Source organism: Sapajus apella, unplaced genomic scaffold (assembly GCF_009761245.1).
Source record: "Sapajus apella isolate SASKATOON/1434 unplaced genomic scaffold, GSC_monkey_1.0 scaffold13, whole genome shotgun sequence".
Lineage (NCBI taxonomy): Eukaryota > Metazoa > Chordata > Mammalia > Primates > Cebidae > Sapajus > Sapajus apella.
In genome coordinates, this window is record NW_022436953.1 from 1113105 (window position 1) to 1133367 (window position 20263).

At 47.1% G+C, this 20263-nt stretch overlaps 2 protein-coding genes across 6 annotated transcripts in view; one reads left to right on the plus strand and one right to left on the minus strand.

Moving 5' to 3' along the window:
- EXOSC1 (exosome component 1) overlaps positions 1-9166 on the minus strand; it is a 27454-nt gene extending 18288 nt beyond the window's left edge. The window contains exons 1-7 of one of the 2 annotated variants that reach the window (XM_032281197.1): positions 9053-9166; positions 8830-8945; positions 6385-6459; positions 4670-4758; positions 2497-2530; positions 1484-1534; positions 950-1035 (exon numbers count right to left, since the gene is read on the minus strand). In XM_032281197.1, the coding sequence (XP_032137088.1) occupies positions 950-1035; positions 1484-1534; positions 2497-2530; positions 4670-4758; positions 6385-6459; positions 8830-8945; positions 9053-9131 (530 nt within the window). In that variant the 5' untranslated portion in view covers positions 9132-9166. Of the gene's footprint in view, positions 1-949; positions 1036-1483; positions 1535-2489; positions 2531-4669; positions 4759-6384; positions 6460-8829; positions 8946-9052 lie in introns of those variants that run through there. The other variant, XM_032281198.1, reaches the window with a different exon arrangement.
- Positions 9167-9255: 89 nt separating this feature from the next.
- Positions 9256-19991, plus strand: ZDHHC16 (zinc finger DHHC-type palmitoyltransferase 16). 4 transcript variants are annotated; one of them, XM_032281190.1, is made up of 12 exons: positions 9361-9473; positions 11258-11418; positions 14356-14603; positions 14774-14968; positions 15090-15178; positions 15566-15594; positions 16191-16324; positions 16459-16506; positions 17355-17440; positions 18287-18410; positions 18598-18668; positions 19403-19991. In XM_032281190.1, exons 3-12 carry the CDS (start codon positions 14361-14363, stop codon positions 19515-19517), a joined length of 1134 nt encoding a protein of 377 aa, XP_032137081.1. In that variant the 5' UTR covers positions 9361-9473; positions 11258-11418; positions 14356-14360; the 3' UTR covers positions 19518-19991. The 4 variants fall into 4 exon arrangements, with proteins under 4 accessions (XP_032137079.1, XP_032137080.1, XP_032137081.1 ...); XM_032281188.1 differs by lacking the exon at positions 11258-11418 and having other exon boundaries at positions 9256-9473; XM_032281189.1 differs by lacking the exons at positions 11258-11418; positions 16459-16506 and having other exon boundaries at positions 9256-9473.
- The last annotated feature ends 272 nt before the right edge of the window (positions 19992-20263 follow it).

Consider the following 20263-nt stretch of genomic DNA (forward strand, 5'->3'; position numbering starts at 1 on the left):
GGCCTCCCAAAGTGCTGGGATTACAGGCTTGAGCCACCGCGCCCGGCCGGGACTCCTCTTTTATGCTGTGTATGAAACTGAAGTGCCTCCAAGCTTCCTACTGAACCTCAACTCATAAAGAATAAACTTTGTTCATTCTACTGACTTATGAAGCGAGACCCATTTCCTGGGATTTATATAAGGAGAATCAGGCTGGGCGCAGTGGCTCACACCTACAATCCCAGTACTTTGGGAGGCCAAGGCAGGTGGATCATTTAAGGCTGGGAGTTTGAGACCAGCCTGGCCAACATGGTGAAACTCCATCCCTACTGAAAAAACAAAAATCAGGCCAGGGCTCACGCCCATAATCCCAGCACTTTGGGAGGCTGAGGTGGGCGGATCACCTGAGGTTAGGAGTTCGAGATCAGCCTGGCCAACATGGAGAAAGCCCGTCTCTACTAAATAAACAAAAAAATTAGCCGGGCGCTATGGCAGTTGCCTATAATCCCAGCTACTCAGGAGGCTAAAGCAAGAGAATTGCTTAAACCTGGGAGTCAGAGGTTGCAGTAGCTGAGAATGCGCCATTGTACTCCAGCTTGGGTGACAGAGTGGGACTCTGTCTCAAAAAAAAAATAAAATAAAATAAAAAAATAAAAAAATTAGCTGGTTGTGGTGGTGTGTGCCTGTAATCCCAGCTACCTGGGTGATGAGAATTACCTGAACCCAGGAGGTGGAGGCTGCCATGAGTGGAGATTGCACCACTGCACTCCAGCCTCCGTGACAGAGAGACCCTGTCTCACACAACAGCCACCACCAACACCACACAAACAAGAAAACAGAATCATTCTCATCTCAGAACGAAATATCTATGGCCATACTGCTTCCCATATAATGAAACCAGGAAAAACAATGGATTAATCCCAAACCACAGCTCCAGGGAAAGTAAGGATGTGGAAGCAAGGGCACCTCACCTGACTCACTGTGGGCTACCACCACTCCCAGCTCGTTTTCGGCAGTGGTTAGCAGGTAGTTGGACTGTGCGTCACCTAGGGAGATCTAGTCACGTAACGCTGGTGAAGGAAAATGAGGAGTTAGAAGTCTTCCTCCCACCATAGCCACCTGAATTGTTTTTCTACTTCCGTCTCTTGTTTTTTTTTTGTTTTCAGATGGAGTCTCACTCTGTTATCCAGGCTGGAGTGCAGTGGTGCGATCTTAGCTCACTGCAACCTCTGCCTCCTGGGTTCAAACGATTCTCCTGCCTCAGCTTCCCAAGTAGCTGGGATTACACGTATGCGCCACCATGCCCAGCTAATTTTTGTATTTTTAGTAGAGACAGGGTTTCACTATGTTGGCCAGGCTGGTCTCCAACTCCGAACTCCTGACCTCAGGTGATCCACCCAACTCGGCCTCCCAAAGTGCTGGGATTATAGGTGTGAGCCACCACACCCAGCCTCCATCTCTTCTTTTGACAAAGGACCAGAATTCTGCTGGAAATAAAGGATACCACTTTGGCCAAGACAATGTCACCTGGGCGGAAACTCTTATAAATTTCAACCTGTAAAGAAAGAAGAGGAATGGTAAGTGAAAGCTCTAGACTGGGTCTACATGAAACTGTGAACCCCTCTGGTAAAGCCAGTCTACTTTCTAACCCTAGAGGGTAAAAGCATCATTACTCAGGTAGTCAACAACTTTTAATTGCTTCTATAGTATTATCATACAAATGAAAGTCTGTTTTTTTTTTTTTTTTTTCTGAGACAGAGTTTTTCTCTCTTGCCCAGGCTGGAGTGCAGCAGTGCGATCTCGGCTCACTGCAACTTCTGCCTCCCAGGTTCAAGCAATTCTCATGCCTCAGCCTCCTGAGTAGCTGGGATTACAGGCATGTACCACCACGCCCTGCTAAATTTTATAATTTTAGTAGAGACAGGGTTTTACTATGTTGGTCAGGCTGGTCTTGAACTCCTGACCTCATGATCCACCCACCTCGGCCTCCCAAAGTGCTGGGATTACAGGTATGAGCCACTGTGCCTGCCCCCAATCCTCACTTTTTTTTTTTTTAAGAGGTGGGATCTTGCTGTTTCACCCAGGCCGGAGTGCAGTGGCGCAATGGTAGCTCATTGCAGCCTATGACTCCTGGACCAAGGGATCCTCCTGCCTCAGCCTACCAAGTAGCTAGGACTACAGGTGCATGCCACCACATAACCTCAAACACCTCAGCTCAAGCAATCCTCCAGCCTCATCCCCCCAACCAGCTAGGACTACAGGCATGAGCCACCATGCCCAGCTAGTTTTTAATTTTTATACTCTGATGCTGATCTTTTTGTAGAGATGGGGTCTTGTTATGTTGCCAGGGCTGGTCTTGAAGTCCTGGACTCAAGTGATCCTTCACCCTCAGCATCCCAAAGTACTGGGATTACAGGTGTGTGCCACCATGCCTGGCCTGAGATAATACTTTTAAAGGATTAAGATTCATAAAGCCATTAAAAAAAAAAAAAAAAAAAGAAAGAACCAACCAACAACCTTGTCTTTTTCAGTTGCTCGGACATCTTCCTTGCTATAAAAAAAGAATTAACATAAAGATTAATTATCTGTGAGAAAGAATTTGTTTTTTCTTGTTCATTTGTTTGTTTTTTGAAACTGAGTCTCCCTCTGTCACCCAGGCTGGAGTGCAGTGGCGTGATCTCAGTTCACTGCAACCTCCGCCTCCCAGGTTCAAGAGATTCTTCTCCTCAGCCGAGTAGCTGGTATTACAGGTGTGCGCCACCACACCTGGCTAAATTTTGTATTTTCAGTAGAGATGGGGTTTCTCCAAGTTGGCCAGGCTGGTCTCAAACTTCTGACCTCAGGAGATCCACCTGCCTCAGCTTCCCAAAGTGCAGGAATTACAGGCATGAGTCACCTTGACCAGCCTGTGAGAAAGAACTTTCCTGTAGATTTCTAGTAAATAAAGAGCTATAAGAACAGACAACAAGTCTAATTGGGACTCAGCTGCTACCCAGAGGAGCAGGGTGGAGCAGCAGTATCAATACCTCAGATTAGATAAACAACGATCAGATTTGGCAAGAAAGGATAAGGAGTTTCACTGCCTCAGGGCATAAACAGAAGCACTAAAGCAAGGGTCTCCAACTTGTGGTGGGTCTGTGGTCTGTTAGGAACCAGGCTGCACAGAAGGAGGTGAGTGGCAGGCAAGCGACAGAAGCTTTATCTGTATTTATAGCTGCTCCCCAATCGCTTACATTACTGCCTGAGCTCCACCTCCTGTCAGATCAAAGCAGGCATTAGATTCTTATAGAAGTGTGAACCCTATTGTGCCTATGAGGGAGCTAGGCTTCCCTCTCCTTATGAGAATCTAATGCCTGATAATCTGTCACTGTCTCCTGTCACCCCCAGATAAGACTGTCTAGTTGCAGGGAAACAAACTCAGGGCTCCCACTGATTCTATATTATGGTGAGTTGTATAGTGACTTCATTATATATTTCAGTGTAATAATAATAGAAATAACATGCACAATAAACATAATGCACTGGAATTATCCTGCAACCACCCCCACCATGGTCTGTGGAAAAACTGTCTTCCAAGAAACTGGTCCCTGGTGCCAAAAAAGTTGAGGACTGCGTCACTACAGAACCACATCAAATCCTGAGGCTGGAAAGGGCCTCAAAAGTTAGATTATCTGGCTGGCAAGAAATGTTTGTCCTTTCTCAAAGAAGCCACAGGAAATCACCATCTTACCCACAAATCTTTTCAATGTTTTAGAACCTCTGAGTTCAATCAATATTAAATTTTAAAAAAAAGTACTTCCTAAAATGCCTTCTACTTTGGTTTGAGTCATCCTGACACTGCTAAACTTCAGCTTCACTCAATTCCTTTTGCTTTACATTTATTTATTTACTTAGTGATTGACTGAGACAGGGTTCACTTTGTCACCCAGACTGGAGTGCAGCTCACTTCCTGCAACCTCTGCCTCCCAGGCTCAAGTGATCTTCGCACCTCAGCCCCACAAGTAGCTGGGATTATAGGCGCATACCACCATGCCCAGCTAATATATATATATATATTTTTTGAGATGGAGTCTTGCTCTGTCACCAGGCTGGAGTGCAGTGGTGTAATCTCAGCTCACTGCAACTTCTGCCTCCTGGGTTCAAGTGATTCTCCTGCCTCAGCTTCCCAAATAGCTGGGACTACAGGTGTGCACCACCATGCAAGGCTAATTTTTGTATTTTTAGTAGAGACGGGGTTTCACCATATTGGCCAGGCTGGTCCAGAACTCCTGACCTTGTGATCTGCCTGCCTTGGCCTCCCAAAGTGCTGGGATTACAGGTGTGAGCCACTGCGCTGGGATAATTTTTGTATTTTTTATAGAGAGGGGGTTTCACCATGTTGGCTAGGCTGGTCTCAAACTCCTGATCTGAAGAGATCCACCTGCCTTGACTTCCCAAAGTGCTAGGATTACAGGCGTGAGCCACTGTGCCCAGCCTTTGCTTTGCTTTTAAAGCCTCTCTTAACATTTTCCTTTTGTCCTAGATCATCTACATATTTGTTGGATATTACTGAGAGAGAATCAAAACACAAAGAAAGAAAAATAGGCAAGAGAAGAACAGGAATTGTACCTGTTCCTCAAAATTCTAGTTTCCCAGTCTATCCTAATCTCATTCCAGTTGCTAAGGCATATGTGACAAGGATACTTCTCACCGGATAGTTCCTCGAAAAGAGTTCTTAAGTGGTGTGGACCCCACATACAGGATGTGTACTTTGGCAAAGCGTGAATTGATGCTGGAGACCTGTAGAAGAGAGAAACGATCAGCATCAGAGTATAAGCAGTTGCCAGCTCAAGGAGGCAGCAATAAACTGGGAATTACTAGGACTTTAGTGCAAGTAACCCTACTAAGTACAGAATTTAAGACAAGTTAAATCCTACTTCTCTCTGCATAAGTGATACATGTAAAGGGGAGTAAGAGTCACTTTGGCCACCTGATAGATATTAAATAAAAAAAAAAAGTACTTCCTAAAATGCCTTCTATTTTGGTTTGAGTCATCCTGACACTACTAAACTTCAGCTTCACTCTTTTTACTTTAATTAATTAATTTAGTTTTTATGACAGGATTTCACTCTGTCACCTAGGCTGGTGTGTAGTGGTGCAATCTCAGCTCACTGCAACTGATAATTACTATGGGAATCAAATAATACAGTGTTTTTTTTTTTTTTTTTAATCTTCTCATAACTTGCCCTTCAAAGAGGTATAGATTTTTTTTTTTTTTTTAAGACGGAGTTTCACCATGTTGGTCAGGCTGGTCTTGAACTCCCGACCTCAGGTGATCCGCCTGCCTTGGCCTCCAAAGTGCTTGGATTACAGGCTAACATTAAAACAAAAACAGAAACAAAAAAACAGGCTCATCCCTGTAATCCCAGCACTTTGGGAGGCCAAGGTGGGCGGATCACTTGAGGCCGAGTTCTGGCCAACATGGTAAAACCCCATCTATACGCACGCCTGTAATCCCAGCTAATGGGGAGGCAGAGGCAGGAGAATTGCCTGAACCCAAGAGGTGGAGGCTGCAGTGAGCTGAGATCACACCACTGCACTCTAGCCTGGGCAACAGAGCAAGACCCTGTCTCAAAAAAAAAAAAAAAAAAAAAAGAAAAAAATCAAATCCAGGAATGCCAGAAAATAAAGTCTTTTGCTTCTCTTCAGAAAAAGGTCTCAGCTTAAGCTGTTCAAAAATAGGCCTCCTAATCATCCTCTGGCATCCTGTTTTCCAGACACAGGTAGAAACTATATATTCTAGGAATCAACCGAGTGAAGGAACTACACATGCCTGAACTTGGCTGCCTTGCTTATTATCCTAGAAACGTGTAGACCAGCACAGTCCAGTAAAACTTTCTGTCATGATGGAAAAGTCATGTGCTGACCAGTACAGCAGCCATTAGCCTCAAGTGGCTACTGAGTACTTGAAATGTGGTTAATGTGACTAAGGAAATGAATTTTTTTTTTTTTTTTTTTTGAGAGACAGGGTCTTGCCCTGTCACCCAGGCTGAAGCAATCATGGCTCACTGCAGCTTCAACCCCCTGGGCTCAAGCGATCCTCCTGCCCCAGCCTCCCAAGTAGTTAGGACCACAGGCATGTGCTACCATGCCTGACTAATTTTTGATTCTTTTTGTAGAGATGAGATTTCACTATGTTTCCCAGGATAGTCTTGAACTCTGGGCTGAAGCAATCCTCCTGCCTTGGCCTCTGAAAGTTCTAGAATTCCAGCATGAGCCACTGCACCCAGCCAGAAATAAATTTTTAATACTGTTTAAGTAGCCATATGTAGCTTGTGGCTATCATACTGGACACTGCAGTTCTAGCATGATCATAATTTCAGTATTGAATGGGCATTCAAAGCATGGAGGTTAGGACCGTCTTACCTTACAGGTTACAATAGCTCCCACATCTGGCAGTAATTGGGACTCTGTTTCTCTCATTACAGACACCACAGGAAGCTACAGAGGGAACAACAAAAAACTGAAATGTCCTGGCTAACTCTTGGGTCAAGACATTTGTGGTTTGAGAGTAACATAGGAATGCCTTAGTACACAGTTGAGAGTTGGAGTACGGATTCATTTATAGCCCAGAGCAGAAGGCCTTAGAAACTTTAGGAAACAGTAGGACCAAGAGGCTACAGAAAGCTGCTAAGACATAAATCTCACTATTCTAGATGAGTTCTAGTATGTTTTTTGGTGATTCTCTTGGACTTTCTTGGTATACAACTATATTGCCTGTAATCATGGACAATTTTTTTCTTTTTTTTTTGAGATGGAGTTTCACTCTCGTTGCCCAGGCTGGAGTACAGTGGCACGATCTCGGCTCACTGCCACCTCCGCCTCCTGAGTACAAGTGATTCTCCTGCCTCAGCCTCCCAAGTAGCTGGGATTACGGGTGCCTGCCACCACGCCCAGCTAATTTTTTGGATTTTTAACAGAGACAGGGTTTTACCATGTTGACCAGGCTAGTCACAAACTCCTGACTTCAGGTGATCCACCTGCCTGGCCTCTCAAAGTGCTGGGATTACAGGAGTGAGCCACCACACCCAGCCGACAATTTTGCTCTTTCCACGAAAGTTATACTGCTTCTTTCTGTTTATTTTATTGCAAAGGCTGAAATTTCCACAAAAATGTTACATAATAGTGGCCATGCTTGTTTTCTTCTATTTTAAGGGAATAGCTGCAGTTGCTCTTTGAGCATGGTATTGGCTGTTGGTATAAGACAGATATATATATACATATTTTTTTTTATTTGAAAGATGGGGTTTCACCATGATGGCCAGGCTGGTCTTGAACTCCTGACCTCAGGTGATCCACCCACCTCGGCCTCCCAAAGTGCTAGGATTACAGGCGTGAGCCACCGCGCCCGGCCCAAGACAGATATTTTGAACCTCATCTTTTATCAATCTCTCCCTTGCTCATGATGCTTCAGCTCTCCTGGCCTTCTTTCAGTTTCCCTGACTTACTAAATTCTTCCCACTTTTGGATCTCTCTTCAACCATTCTTTCTGCCAGAACTACACTCTCTCCACCCACCCAACTCTTACTTACTCTTTAGATGATTCAGCTTAAATGTCACTTCCGCTGACTAGGGTGGGTTTGGTTGTTACATGTTTTCAAGGTGCCCTGTATTATTCTTTTAAGCAGTCACCAAATATGTAACCATATACAATTTGAGCATTTATTTTAAATTTGTGTCTGTGTCCTTTGATAGCAGAAACCAAGTCATCGCTGTGCCTGACACATGAAAACACTCAGATGATATCTGTGAAGTGAAGAAATTCAGGACTGCTAAGGACATTCCCAAGAATGACTGAATAGAAAGCCCCTTGAATCAGACAGCTTAAATTAATTACTCAAAGCAGAATCAAGGTCTAGTTAGCTAGAACCTATGTGTTCTAATTCTGAATCCTCTTTCTATTGTGCTCCTTCAAATATTGCTTATGCGATCCTGAGCTAATCCTAGATCAAATTCTAAAACTAGAAAGTTTGGTATTACACATTCAACAAACATTTATTGAGGAGCTGCCTTGTGCTAGATACTGAATGTATGGTGGTAGGGGCTGCTTTCATGGTACTTAGATTCAAGCATTGGAGAAGTCTGGTGGGAATTATATACCGAGTGTCTAATCATATGCTGACATAAATGCTTGGAATAAAAGGAACAGAGGTCTTTGTGAGTCTTAAAGAAAACAAACAAAAACAAAACACCCCACAAAACCCCTTTCCTCAATTAGTGGGTCCAGAAGGGCTTCTCTGAGAAGTTGATAGTACAGAAGTTAACTAAAGGAGGTAGGAATTAAATGGGCATAGGAAGACAGAAGCGTTCCAGATAGATGGCATGTTACAAAGGCTCTGTAGCAGGAGAAAGCTTGGCGCATTAGCGACATTGAGAGAAGCTAGTATGTTATAAATTTTTTAAAAAGGGCAAGCAGAGACTGTGATTATAAATTTTAAAAACAAAAAAAAGACAGTATGACTAGATTGCGTCAGTGAGGTGGACGTAGTGGCGCAAGATAAAGCCGGAGAGATAAGCGACATTCATACGGTATGAAACTCACTGCTAGGCTGGGCTGGGTTACTGAATTCACATCTGCTTTTGTCCCAACCTCCCTCCCCGAGGGTCAGCAGCACAAGCAAGCGAGATCAATACAACTAGTTTGTGGTGTCTCAGTGCACAACAGCGGCGGTCACGGCTAGAAGAAACTAAGACCAACATTGTACGGGTGAAGCGCTAAAGACGCGTCCGCAGTGCCCATGCCTAAGAACTGGAACTTAATGAAAGCCTAAGAGAAAACAGAGAGAGGAGATGGCAAGCCGCTCCCTTTACCGCGCCGTTCTCGCTGCTCTTCATCAGACAACCGGCAAGCGACGAAAAGATGTAACCGTGGCGGGTGTAGGTGCCACTGCCCGGGCTGCCCTCCTCCAAGTTACACAGACGTTCGCCTGCAGAAAAAATGCTTTATCAGTCACTGGCCCCCAGAAGCTGTAGACCGTCCAGCCTTCCAGCTTTGACCTCTATCCAGGACTCTGTACGGGAAGCGCTCACTTACCGGGAATGCAGTATCTGACGGGTGGCGCCATGATTGCCGCTGTCCCAAAATCCGGATGGAAACGAAGTCGACTTCGCATTGGCCAAACCCAGGCACAGTTCCGCAGTAAGACTTGCGTCAATTGGTGTTCTTTATCACGTGATCTGTAGGCGCACCTCCTTGCGGGTAAACTCAATTTCCCAGATTACCCCGGGACAAATCCGGGGGCGGAACTAAAGAGCTCCGCACTTGCGACTGCGCGTGTGGTTGAGGATGGGCTGGCGGCGGGTCCGGTTGCGCTGGCTGGCGCTGCGGGCTGCGGGCCATGATGGGTTGGATTGAGCCCGGCCCGGCCGGGGCGCCGAGTCAGAGGGGGTGGCAGTGAGCGGCGGCAGAGGCTGCGGGGCTCGGTTTGGCTGACTGGGGAGTCGGCAGGCGGCAGGTAAGGGCGAAGCCTCGGCCCTTGCTCCCCATCCTAGTCCCTTTTTCTGGGTCGGGCACTGCCCTGGGGCCTTGCGTCCGGTTTCCTGCTCTCTCCGCGCCCCGCCCTGTGGGGCCGTGCCCTCCTCCGCCGGAGCACACCTTCCGAGCAACCGTTAGGCGTAGAGCAGGAAGGAAGGAGGTCAAGCGACCCAACTCCTCCATTTCACACATAGGGAACCTCAGATTCAGAGACAGGGTTTGGCTTGTCCAAAATCTTGAAGATAGCTAAGATAAGAGCCCAAACTGGAAGCCACGGTTTTTGACTTGCAGTCCGTCGCAGTTTCACCTCGTGGCTGTCATTGAGAAATAAAACCTTTTCCTGTTTTTTTTTTTTTTAAATATAGTCTCGCTCTGTTGCCAGGCTGGAGTGTAGTGGTGTGATCTTGGCTCACTGCAATCTACGCCCCCTGGGTTCAAGCAGTTCTCCTGCCTCAGCCTCCCGAGCAGCTGGGATTACAGGCGCGTTTTGTACTTAGGATAGAGACAGGGTTTCACCTTGTTGGCCAGGCTGGTCCCGAACTCTTGACCTCAGGTGATCCACCCGCCTCGGCCTCCCAAGGTGTTAGGATAACAGGCGTGAGCCACCGCTCCTGGCCCTTTTCCCGGTTTTTTAAACTGCAGCTTTCAGTCCTGCGTTCCGATCCTCTTCGCGGCCCCCCATCCCTACTTCAGTGAGCTTTCTCAGGTTGAAAAAGTCAAGCTCTGGTTGTGTGGGCCCCTCATGAAAAGACGAGCAGCCCGAAAATAAAGTTGCTATTCTTTTTATTCTCAGCGTGTTAGCCCAGAAGGGAGATCTGCACATGAATAAAATGCTACTCTTCATTGATGTCTGGTATCTCCTACTTGGAATTGCAAACATCCTAAGAGCAGCGTCTTTGATCTCAGTTCATCTGACTTCTGATGGCTTTGGCTTTGGCCGACTGTCCCTGTTCCCTCAGTCGACTTTCCCCTTGGGAAACAGATGGTGACTTACAGCCATGGGAAGAGGGGAGGCTGTGGCCTGTAGTCTCCTCCAGTCTGGTGGCAGATTACGACTATGGTCTGTGGCGACTACTCTGAGGGATCAGAGTACTTGGGGCTTCTGCTTGGGGTGGTAGTAAAGCTGCACTTTGCCCTTCTTCCCCACACACATCTTTTTGAATTTTGCTTTACCTCAGTGTCCTGAGATGAAAAGTCTATATGTTCAGTTGTGGCCCACTTACTACATATATCATTTTCCTGGAATCCCCTACCGCATTAGCTAAAGGGGAGAGGCCCTAGCCTCAGACTTTGTTCACCTAAATCTGTATCTATGCATCTAGGAGCTTTTTTATTTTTCTTCTTATTTATTTATTTATTTTTAAGATGGAGTTTTGTCCCTGTTGCCCAGGCTGGAGTGCAATGGCATGATCTCCTGACTCTCCACAACCTCCACCTCCCAGGTACAAGTGATTCCCACCTCAGCCTCCCAAGTAGCTGGGATTACAGGCATGCGCCTCCATGCCTGGCTCATTTTGTATTTTCAATAGAGACGGGGGTTTCTCCATGTTGGTCAGGCCGGTCTCGAACTCCCGACCTCAGGTGATCTGCCCGCCTTGGCCTCCCAGAGTGCTGGGATTATAGGCATGAGCCCCTGCGTCCAGTGTCTAGGAGCTGTTTACATAGTTGGGCTGATTTCTGGTTGGGCTTGTTTTAAAAAACGACTTCTAGCTCCTAAGTGCTATGATGTTAATAATAGTTTGTATTTCTCTCTTTATTAATCAGGAAGAATGATAGCAGCAGACACTTACTTAGTGTTATCACATTGGCAGGAGTGTCCTTGTTGGTATTTGTAGGACAGATAGACATCTGGCCGGGCTTTCCACTTCTGCATCCTTCCAGGTCATTCATTCAACAGATATTTATTGAGTACTTCCATGAGCCAGGTACTGTGCTAAGTGCTTTATAAACATTTCACTTACACTTACCAAGTACAGTTTGCCCTTCATATCTTCGAGTTTCACATCGAGGATTCAACCAGCCATAGATTGGAAATATTTGGGGGTGGCTGGGCATAGTGGCTCACGCCTGTAATCCCAGCACTTTGGGAAGCCGAGGCAGGCAGAGCACCTGAGATCAGGAGTGAGACTCCATCTCAAAAACAAACAAAGTGTTTATGTAGCATTTACTTTGTGTATTAAGTATTGTAAGTAATCTAGAAATGATTTAAAGTACATGGGAGGTCATGTGTAGGTTATATGCAAACACTGCCATTTTATATCAGATTTGAGCATCCATGGATTTTGGTATCTGAAGGGACGACTGGAATCACTCCCTCCGCAGATACAGGGATTAACTGTATAGTTACAAAATTATAAAGGATTAGAGCTGGAAGGGATCTCAGCATTTAATCCCATTCCCTCACTGAATGTGAACACAAGGATATTGAGTCCCAGCAGGGTTGAATGATTTGTCTGAGGTTGGCCGGGCGTGGTGGCTCACGCCTGTAATCCTAGCACTTTGGGAGGCCGAGGTGGGTGGATCACCTGAGGTCAGGAGTTCAAGACCACCCTGGTCATCATGGTGAAACCCCATCTTAAAAAAAAAAAAAAAAAAAAAGATTTGTCTGAGGTTACAGAACTGCTTAGGGACAGAATTGAACCCTAAGGAATTGGGTAAATCTAGTCCTTGAGGCAGGCATTTCCTGTAGAGCTTAAGAATTTAGCACATGGTTGAGAGTAATATGAAAAGTGGAGAACAGAAAGATTTTTTTTTTAAGAGTAGAAGAGGTGTGAGATAGCATATAATATGAATTTATTACAAATGAGGAATGCATTGGATTTGCATGCTATTGCTACAAAAAGTATTTAGGCAAATAGGGAACTCTTCATTATCTGTAGAAAGGGAACAACAGCGGTGTGGATGTCCAAAAGCCACCTAGATTTGTTGTGGAGTAATCTGTTTTGTCCCTCTCTTCACATTTGATTGTGTGTATCTGCTATTTTAAAAACTCATGCTACAAATCAAATCATGGTTCCAAACAATAGGAGTGGAAGTTTGAGCTTTTTTTTTTTTTTTTTTTTCTCTTGAGATGGAGGCTTGTTCTTCTGGCCAGGCTGGAGTACACTGGTACGATCTCGGCTCACTGCAACTTCCACCTCCTGGGTTCAAACAGTTCTCCTGCCTCAGCCTCCTGAGTAGCTAGGATTACAGGCATGTGCCACCATGCCCAGCTAATTTTTTGTATTTTCAGTAGAGATGGGGTTTTACCGTGTTGGTCAGGCTGGTTGCAAACTCCTGACCCCAAGTGATCTGCCTCCCAAAGTGTTGGGATGACAGGTATGAGCCACCACGCCTGGCCTTTTTTTCTCTTTTCTACACTCCCCTTAATTCTTTTAGCTTCTTAGGGGGTGATAGGAACGGACAGTTTCTTAATACTGGTGCCGAGTGTAGGTCCCTACTGAAGTGTCTTCTCTTTCTCTATAAGCCTTGTCTGCTTAGTTTCTTTTCATCTTAGGGCTTACAGGGCTTGTGCAAGGAGGTAATTAAGTGTTTTCTTTGGAAGGTCTTTTGTGGAGATGAGCCTGGGTGCAAGGATAGTACAGTGCTCCAGTTACTGAATTGAAACCCTCCATGCATTGGAGCAGCCTCCTCCAGTTTCTGTTGGGTTTTAAGCTACCTGTTAAATAAGTCAGCGGGGTTGTCAAGGACAAAGCAGCTCTCCCTGGCTGCCTCAGGGCAAAATTAGATAATTTCTTTTCTGGTAATAATAGTCTTTTATCTGCAGAATTGATGAAACTGTCATCAAAAGATCTGTTAGTGCATCTGTGTCCTCTGTTCTGGTCATTGTCCAGGCAGCTGATCTCTTCCCATGGCTGCTGGATGAGGTAGAAACTGCATAGAGGACACGGAGGCACTGGCACAGGTGCCATGGAAGCAGTGAACTGGGAAGTCTGGTTGGGCAGCTAGGCGCTAAGGCAGCAGCTGCAGAGAAGTTTTGTGAGTGTCTAATTAGACTGGGGCAGTGGAGTCCATCAGAGAGGTCAGGCTCCAAGGCCTTCATGAACCAACCTGGAGGTACCCTCCTATGGCTCGTGACTCCTTCCTATGGTATTCTGCTCGGAATACTTGGAGTTGTCTTGGCTACCATGTCCTTGGGGTGGGGCTGGGAGTAGAATTGGAGACAAAGCATCTTCTGTCATGCAAGGGGTAGCTGGCTGTCCTGACAGGAGACAGGGAATCTCATGCTACAAGGTTGAGTCCGCTAGCTATGACGTCAGCCCAGAGGGAGTAGGAAGGAGTATCTTTTGCCAAGACTTAAATAGCACCAAGGAATATCTCGGTGCAGGATCCACATTCTGTGCCCTAACTCCTCCACTGGCTGTTTGGTGAGGAGCAATCGTTTGGAGGGAGGTTGATACTCCAGGGCAGTCAGGAAGCCCCTGGTAATCTGTGCTATGGTGGCCATGTCCGAGACACAGTGGGCAGCTTTGTCCATGTTGGCCACACTCCACCCAAAGGTCTGCCTACACAGACAACTCCTAAGATTGCTTTGGCTTGGAGTGGCCTTTCTCACCCCTTTACTGTGGCCTGTTGCTTTAGGTGTGCATCACCTTGGATTTACTGTGCACCCATGTGGTGTAATATAAATACGATTTCTGCAGGTTCAGAACCATCAGTCTCTACCCTCTTAATCTGGTTGCGACACTGGCACTGGCCAGTCCATAGAAAAGTAACCTTCCTATTTCTCACGGCTGGTGACTTGCCTAGCTGGGTCTTAGTACTTAGGTCTTTGCCCTTTGAATGAGTACTCCAGGCCTTCCCACTAGCAGGTTAGGGAGGGAGGGCTCAGGCTGTATTCTCACAATGGTGTGCTCTCCTAGGAACCATGCGAGGCCAGCGGAGCCTGCTGCTGGGCCCGGCTCGCCTCTGCCTCCGCCTGCTTCTGCTGCTGGGCTACAGGCGCCGCTGTCCACCTCTGCTCAGGGGTCTAGTACAGCGCTGGCGCTATGGCAAGGTCTGCCTGCGCTCCCTGCTCTACAACTCCTTTGGGGGCAGTGACACCGCTGTCGATGCTGCCTTTGAACCTGTCTACTGGCTGGTAGACAACGTGATCCGCTGGTTTGGAGTGGTGAGTGATGTACAGGGAGCAGGAAAAGGGGTGTTGTGTGGAGCAGAGGGACATGTCTCTGACAGACCCAACTCAGGTTTTGGGGGTGGCCCCCACCCTCAGGGAAACTCTGAGTCTGCTGTGGGTATAGCTCTTACACCATGTCTCCCTGACCTCGCTGGTGTTGGCAGGTGTTCGTGGTGCTGGTGATTGTGCTGACAGGCTCCATTGTGGCTATCGCCTACCTGTGTGTCCTGCCTCTCATTCTCCGAACCTATTCAGTACCACGACTCTGCTGGCATTTCTTCTATAGCCACTGGAATCTGATCCTCATTGTCTTCCACTACTACCAGGCCATCACCACTCCACCTGGATACCCACCCCAGGTGGGTCCTCACAGGGGAACGGGGGGGGAGGGGGGAGTTGCTGGCTATGGGAGCTGGTCCCAGGAGTGGGAAGAGTACCTTCGTATGTTTTGAGAGACAGTTATGCTCTCCCTTCACACAGGGCAGGAATGATATTGCCATGGTCTCCATCTGTAAGAAATGCATTTACCCCAAGCCAGCCAGAACACACCACTGCAGCATCTGCAACAGGTGGGTCTTGGCTTTGCTCTCTGGGAACCCCCGCTGTGGTCCTTCTGCTGTAGCCCAAGGGCAAAACCTAACCTTGAGTTTGCTAGGACATGGATGAAGCACCTTTCATGTCCCAGGCACCCTCTTCGGACACCTCATCTTTAGGATGGTCCTGTGAGTTAGGCATTACTACCACTTGTGAAAATCGAGGCTTGGCAAGATTAAGTTACTTTGTCCAATGTCTTACTGCCATTAAGCTGCAGAGCTGGGTTTGAAGCAAGGCCTGGCTGTCTTCAAAGTCTGTGCCCTTTCCACCTCAGCAGGATGCTGGTCCTTGTAGGAAAGGATTGGCACTGACATCTCAAGATCTTTGGCCACCGTAACAGAGCCTGTGTCCCTTCCTCACAGGTGTGTGCTGAAGATGGATCATCACTGCCGTATCCTTTTGCTTTCCCTTCTGCCCGAGGCCTTCTCTAGTGCCAGAGCACTGTACAGGGTTAGTGGCCACAATTTTAGCATCACCCTGCAGAGAACACTGGAGTTGAGGAGTTGTGGGGGCCGACCATCTCCTGGGGGAGGAGGAAGCTTGCAGACACACTAGGACAGATCTTGGATCAAGGAATCTTTTAACAGCTCTTTGTTTTGTAGATTCTCATGCTAATAGGTATTGGATGGGAAGAGATGTTTGGGATTCTGTGGTTGTCTGCTGGGTATGCCAGATAGAACTGTGGGTCCCCATGTGCTGTTCCACAAAGATGTTTGGCTAACTCCAGCTAGGCTGAAATATTGGCAGATTCATTTTTCTGAAGGATTTCAGTTTCTGTGACTTCCTGGTGGGACTTGAGCGCTCTGAAAAACTTTGAGCACTTTCACCTCAACCTTGGGTGTAAACAGTCTTATATTTTCCTGCCTTTGGAAAGTAGTTCTTAGTGACTGGAAGCCTGAAGCTTGGGTGATGTTGTCATGAACCAGAGGGGCCTGGATACTATTTGAAATTGTGTTTGATTCTTGTCCTTAATCATTTGCCAACCAGCCTGGCTAAACAATTGTGTGGGCCACTATAACCATCGGTACTTCTTCTCTTTCTGCTTCTTCATGACTCTGGGCTGTGTCTACTGCAGCTATGGAAGTTGGGACCTTTTCCGGGAGGCTTATGCTGCCATCGAGGTGAGCTCATTGTCAGGAACAAGGCGGCTCAGTAGTGCAGAACTTGGGGCTGTAGAACCTGTCCCTAAGGGGGCTGGTAGCACCCCATCCTAGAGGCCTGAGAGTATAACCAGCACTGTTTTCCATCCCCTTAGAAAATGAAACAGCTCGACAAGAACAAACTACAGGCGGTTGCCAACCAGGTGGGCTGTCCCCACCCCACTGCCTCCTGCTGCTCAGGCCTGGGGGCATAGAGTTCTCAGGCACCTGGGGCCGACCTGCCTGTATAGTTGTAGAGGCTGCTCAGAGGCCACTGTAGACCAGATCAGGAGTCAGGCAGGCTGGCTGTGGTGGGTAGACTAAGTGGCCTACAGGCAAGCTGGAAGTCCCTGGTATGTGACGGTTTTGGCTACCTATCCCATCATCACCTCTCTTTGGGCCAAGCAAGCAATCCGCCTCGGTGACGGCCTGAGCAGCAAGGAGTCTATGTTAGTCTGTGTAATGGGGTTCCAGGGGACAGAGACCAGGCTGAGCCAGTCTGATCATCCCTTGCTCCTGGTCCACCTGCATCTGGATCATCCCTGCCCCCAGAACCTTTTAGGACTTCTTAATCTGCTGAGCCCATCTTGGGCCCATATTGATTGTATTTCTGCTGCCCATTCATAGTCCCTAGTGGTTCTCCCCACCCCAGTCAGTCCATTCTGGGTACGGTCTGGTCTCCTCCCTTGGGGATGCAGCGCACAGTGAAGGAGTTCTGGCTGGGGATTGGAGTGGCTTCCCCTGGAGCCCCATTTGTGTTGTCAAGGCCCAGGGTCAGTTCCTCCTGTGCTTTGCCATCCTGTCCAGACCCTGCTCTGCTGCCCAGTGTTTGTCCACATGGTGATGCCGCTGGGCTTGGTCCACCCATCTTGGCTGCTGCCTTGACTCCTCTGTGGCTTTACCCCGTTTTCTCTGCCTGGGTTTGGATCACTTCCTGCCTATAGGTGCCGGAGGGCAGTTGCTGGAGACCCACAGAGTAAATGAGCCAGGCTTTGCTGTTTTCTTTTTCTAGACTTACCACCAGACCCCACCACCCACCTTCTCCTTTCGAGAAAGGATGACTCATAAGAGTCTTGTCTACCTCTGGTTCCTGTGCAGGTATTTATTTCTCATTTTTGATAGTTTTAAGGGAGGGGAAGCTTTAGAAAAAAAGTTTTTTTAGGTGCCACATGCAGGTAGAAACCCATGCCTGAGTGAACTGCCACTGTTCTAGTCTAGGTTGGCAAAGAGCCAGCACTTCTCTTTAGCATTTTGGGGCAGGGAACACTGAGGTTATTGGCATTGCTTGTTACTAAGCACACAGATACAAGCATATGCTGATATGTACCAAAGTTTAATCTTCATAGCACCTGTCTAAAGGCTGAGTGACTGTATTTATAGATGAGGGAAACTGAAAATTCGGGGCCAAGGGGTAGTGAAGTGACTTGTTCTATGATACACTGCTAGTAGGAGTGGTAGCACTGGAATTTCATGCCATCCCATTCCAACCCTGGGTGCTTTTACTACCTCCTCCTATCTCCCAAGTGTGAGTATTTTAGGAACGATAGGACATTTTCTCAGTAATACAGACTTATTTCTCTACCCTCCTTTCCACATACTCTCTTATTTTCCCTTAACAACAACAATAAAGAGATGGAGTCTTGCATGTTGCCCAGGCTAGACTCCAATGATCTTCCTATCTCAGCCTCCTGAGTTGCCGGGACTACTAGGCATGAGCTACCATGCCTGGGTTCACATTGTTTATTCTTAGGCCACACTGATGCTTTTTACTGATGCTCTTTATAGACATAGTGAAGTAAAAGTTTATCTAGGATATATGCTGGGCGGTGAGGAAGACTTAGGTAGAGGGGTTACAAGCCAGTTGATACTGCTTAGCTCAATTCCAGACATACTTCTTCCAGCTCTCTCTAAACTACCTACGAGTCTTTGCCCCTCTTTTTTTAGTTCTGTGGCGCTTGCCCTGGGTGCCCTAACTGTATGGCATGCTGTTCTCATCAGTCGAGGTGAGACTAGCATTGAAAGGCACATCAACAAGAAGGAGAGACGTCGGCTACAGGCCAAGGGCAGAGTGAGTAGGGTTGAAGGCTCAGGGTGGGTAGGTGGGTAACTGAACCTACTCTCCTATAAACAGAGGCCAGGGGCAGGGCTAATGCAAGCATTGTAAAAAGCCAGAACTACTCTACCTGAGCTTTAGCTTAGCCAATTGAGTCTCAAAAATTAGAAGTTTAAAGAAATGTGTTTTTTCTTGGCTCCAGGTATTTAGGAATCCTTACAACTATGGCTGCTTGGACAACTGGAAGGTATTCCTGGGTGTGGATACAGGAAGGTAATATAAAACACATAGACTAATGCCGTCCAACAGAATGCTGTGATGAGGAAGATGTTTTGTACCTGTGAGCACTTGAAATATGATTAGTGGCTACTGTGTTAGTGCAGTTCTAGACTCTAGTAATAGAGATCATTGTTCATGTAAGCCAGAGAGGCTTGAGGCTAACACTGTAGTTGTAAGTCTAACAGATGAGGCTTCAACATAACTACAGTAGAATCCTAGGAAAGCTGTGCTCAGGAAGGGGCCTCTGGGTGTAGGATGCATTGGCCACCAATCACCTCTCACTTGGAGAGCAGTGTCTAGAGTTCAAGCCAATAATTTGTGAGATTAAAATAACCCATTTGTGACAGAGGCCCTAATACAGTAATTGGAGCTAGCTCTCTCAGCTCAAGACAAGGGGAAACAGTTTTTCAAATGGCAATTACTGAGGCAGTAACAATCAGATGAGTGGATGTGCCTTCCCTCCTCCCTTTCCCATGCATGTGACACTCCTCCTATCACTGTGCTTACAGTGGCCCTTTAGAAGTTTAGCATGAAACCTCAAAAGGCCTTCAAGGCACCAGAAGGTACAATTTGTTGGATAAAATTGGGTAGAAGAAATTACAACTTTTGTTACCTTCATGATTGATTGACACTGAGGTAGCTTCAGGATACCTCGATGGATGCTTGCTAGGGAATCATTAAGAAGGACCAAGAATTCTTGGAACTCAGATTTCTCTCTTCTCTTCTAGGCATTGGCTTACTCGGGTGCTTCTACCTTCTAGTCACCTGCCTCATGGGAATGGAATGAGCTGGGAGCCCCCTCCCTGGGTGACTGCTCACTCGGCCTCTGTGATGGCAGTGTGAGCTGGATTGTGTCAGCCACAACTCGAGCACTCATTCCGCTTCCTATGTTATTTCAAGGGCCTCCAAGGGCAGCTTTTCTTGGAATCCTTGATCAAAAAGAGCCAGTGGGCCTGCCTTAGGGTACCATGCAGGACAATTCAAGGACCAGCCTTTTTGCCACTGCAGAGCAAGACACAGTGTGGAGAAATCTTAGGACTGACTTCCCTTTACTCAGGCAAACAGAAGTTCCAGCCCCAGACAAGGGGTCAGGCAGCTAGCTACCTACCTTGCCCAGTGCTGACCCAGACCTCCTCCAGGATACAGCATTGGAGTTGGCCACCACTTCTACTTGCTGTCTGAAAAAACACCTGACTAGTACAGCTGAGATCCTGGCTTCTCAACAGGGCATAGATACCAGGCCTGCTGCTGAGGTCACTGCCACTTCTCACATGCTGCTGAAGGGAGCAAAAATAAAGGTATTCAATTTTTAAAGATCTGTAGCTCCTCACTCTGCCTCACAATAGGGTGGGGAAGGGGAAAGTCAGTGTCAAGACCTAGTGAGTAGGTATTCTGGTCATGCCTCTTACACTTTGTTTTTTTAACTTTTTGGCGACAGAGTCTCACTCCGTTGCCCAGCTGGAGAGTCCAGTGGCATGATCTCAACTCACTGCAACCTCCGCCTCCCAGGTTGAAGCGATTCTTGTGCCTCAGCCTCCCAAGTAACTGGGTTAAAGGCATGTGCCACCACACCTGGCTAATTTTTGCAT

Coding starts and splice junctions, on each gene's coding strand:
- ZDHHC16 (XM_032281188.1), top strand. CDS start 14,361: ATGCGAGGCCAGCGGAGCCTGCTGCTGGGCCCGGCTCGCCTCTGCCTC. Junction 17,441..18,286: donor TACCTCTGGTTCCTGTGCAG/GTATTTATTTCT, acceptor CTCTTTTTTTAG/TTCTGTGGCGCTTGCCCTGG. Junction 18,669..19,402: donor CTGGGTGTGGATACAGGAAG/GTAATATAAAAC, acceptor CTTCTCTTCTAG/GCATTGGCTTACTCGGGTGC.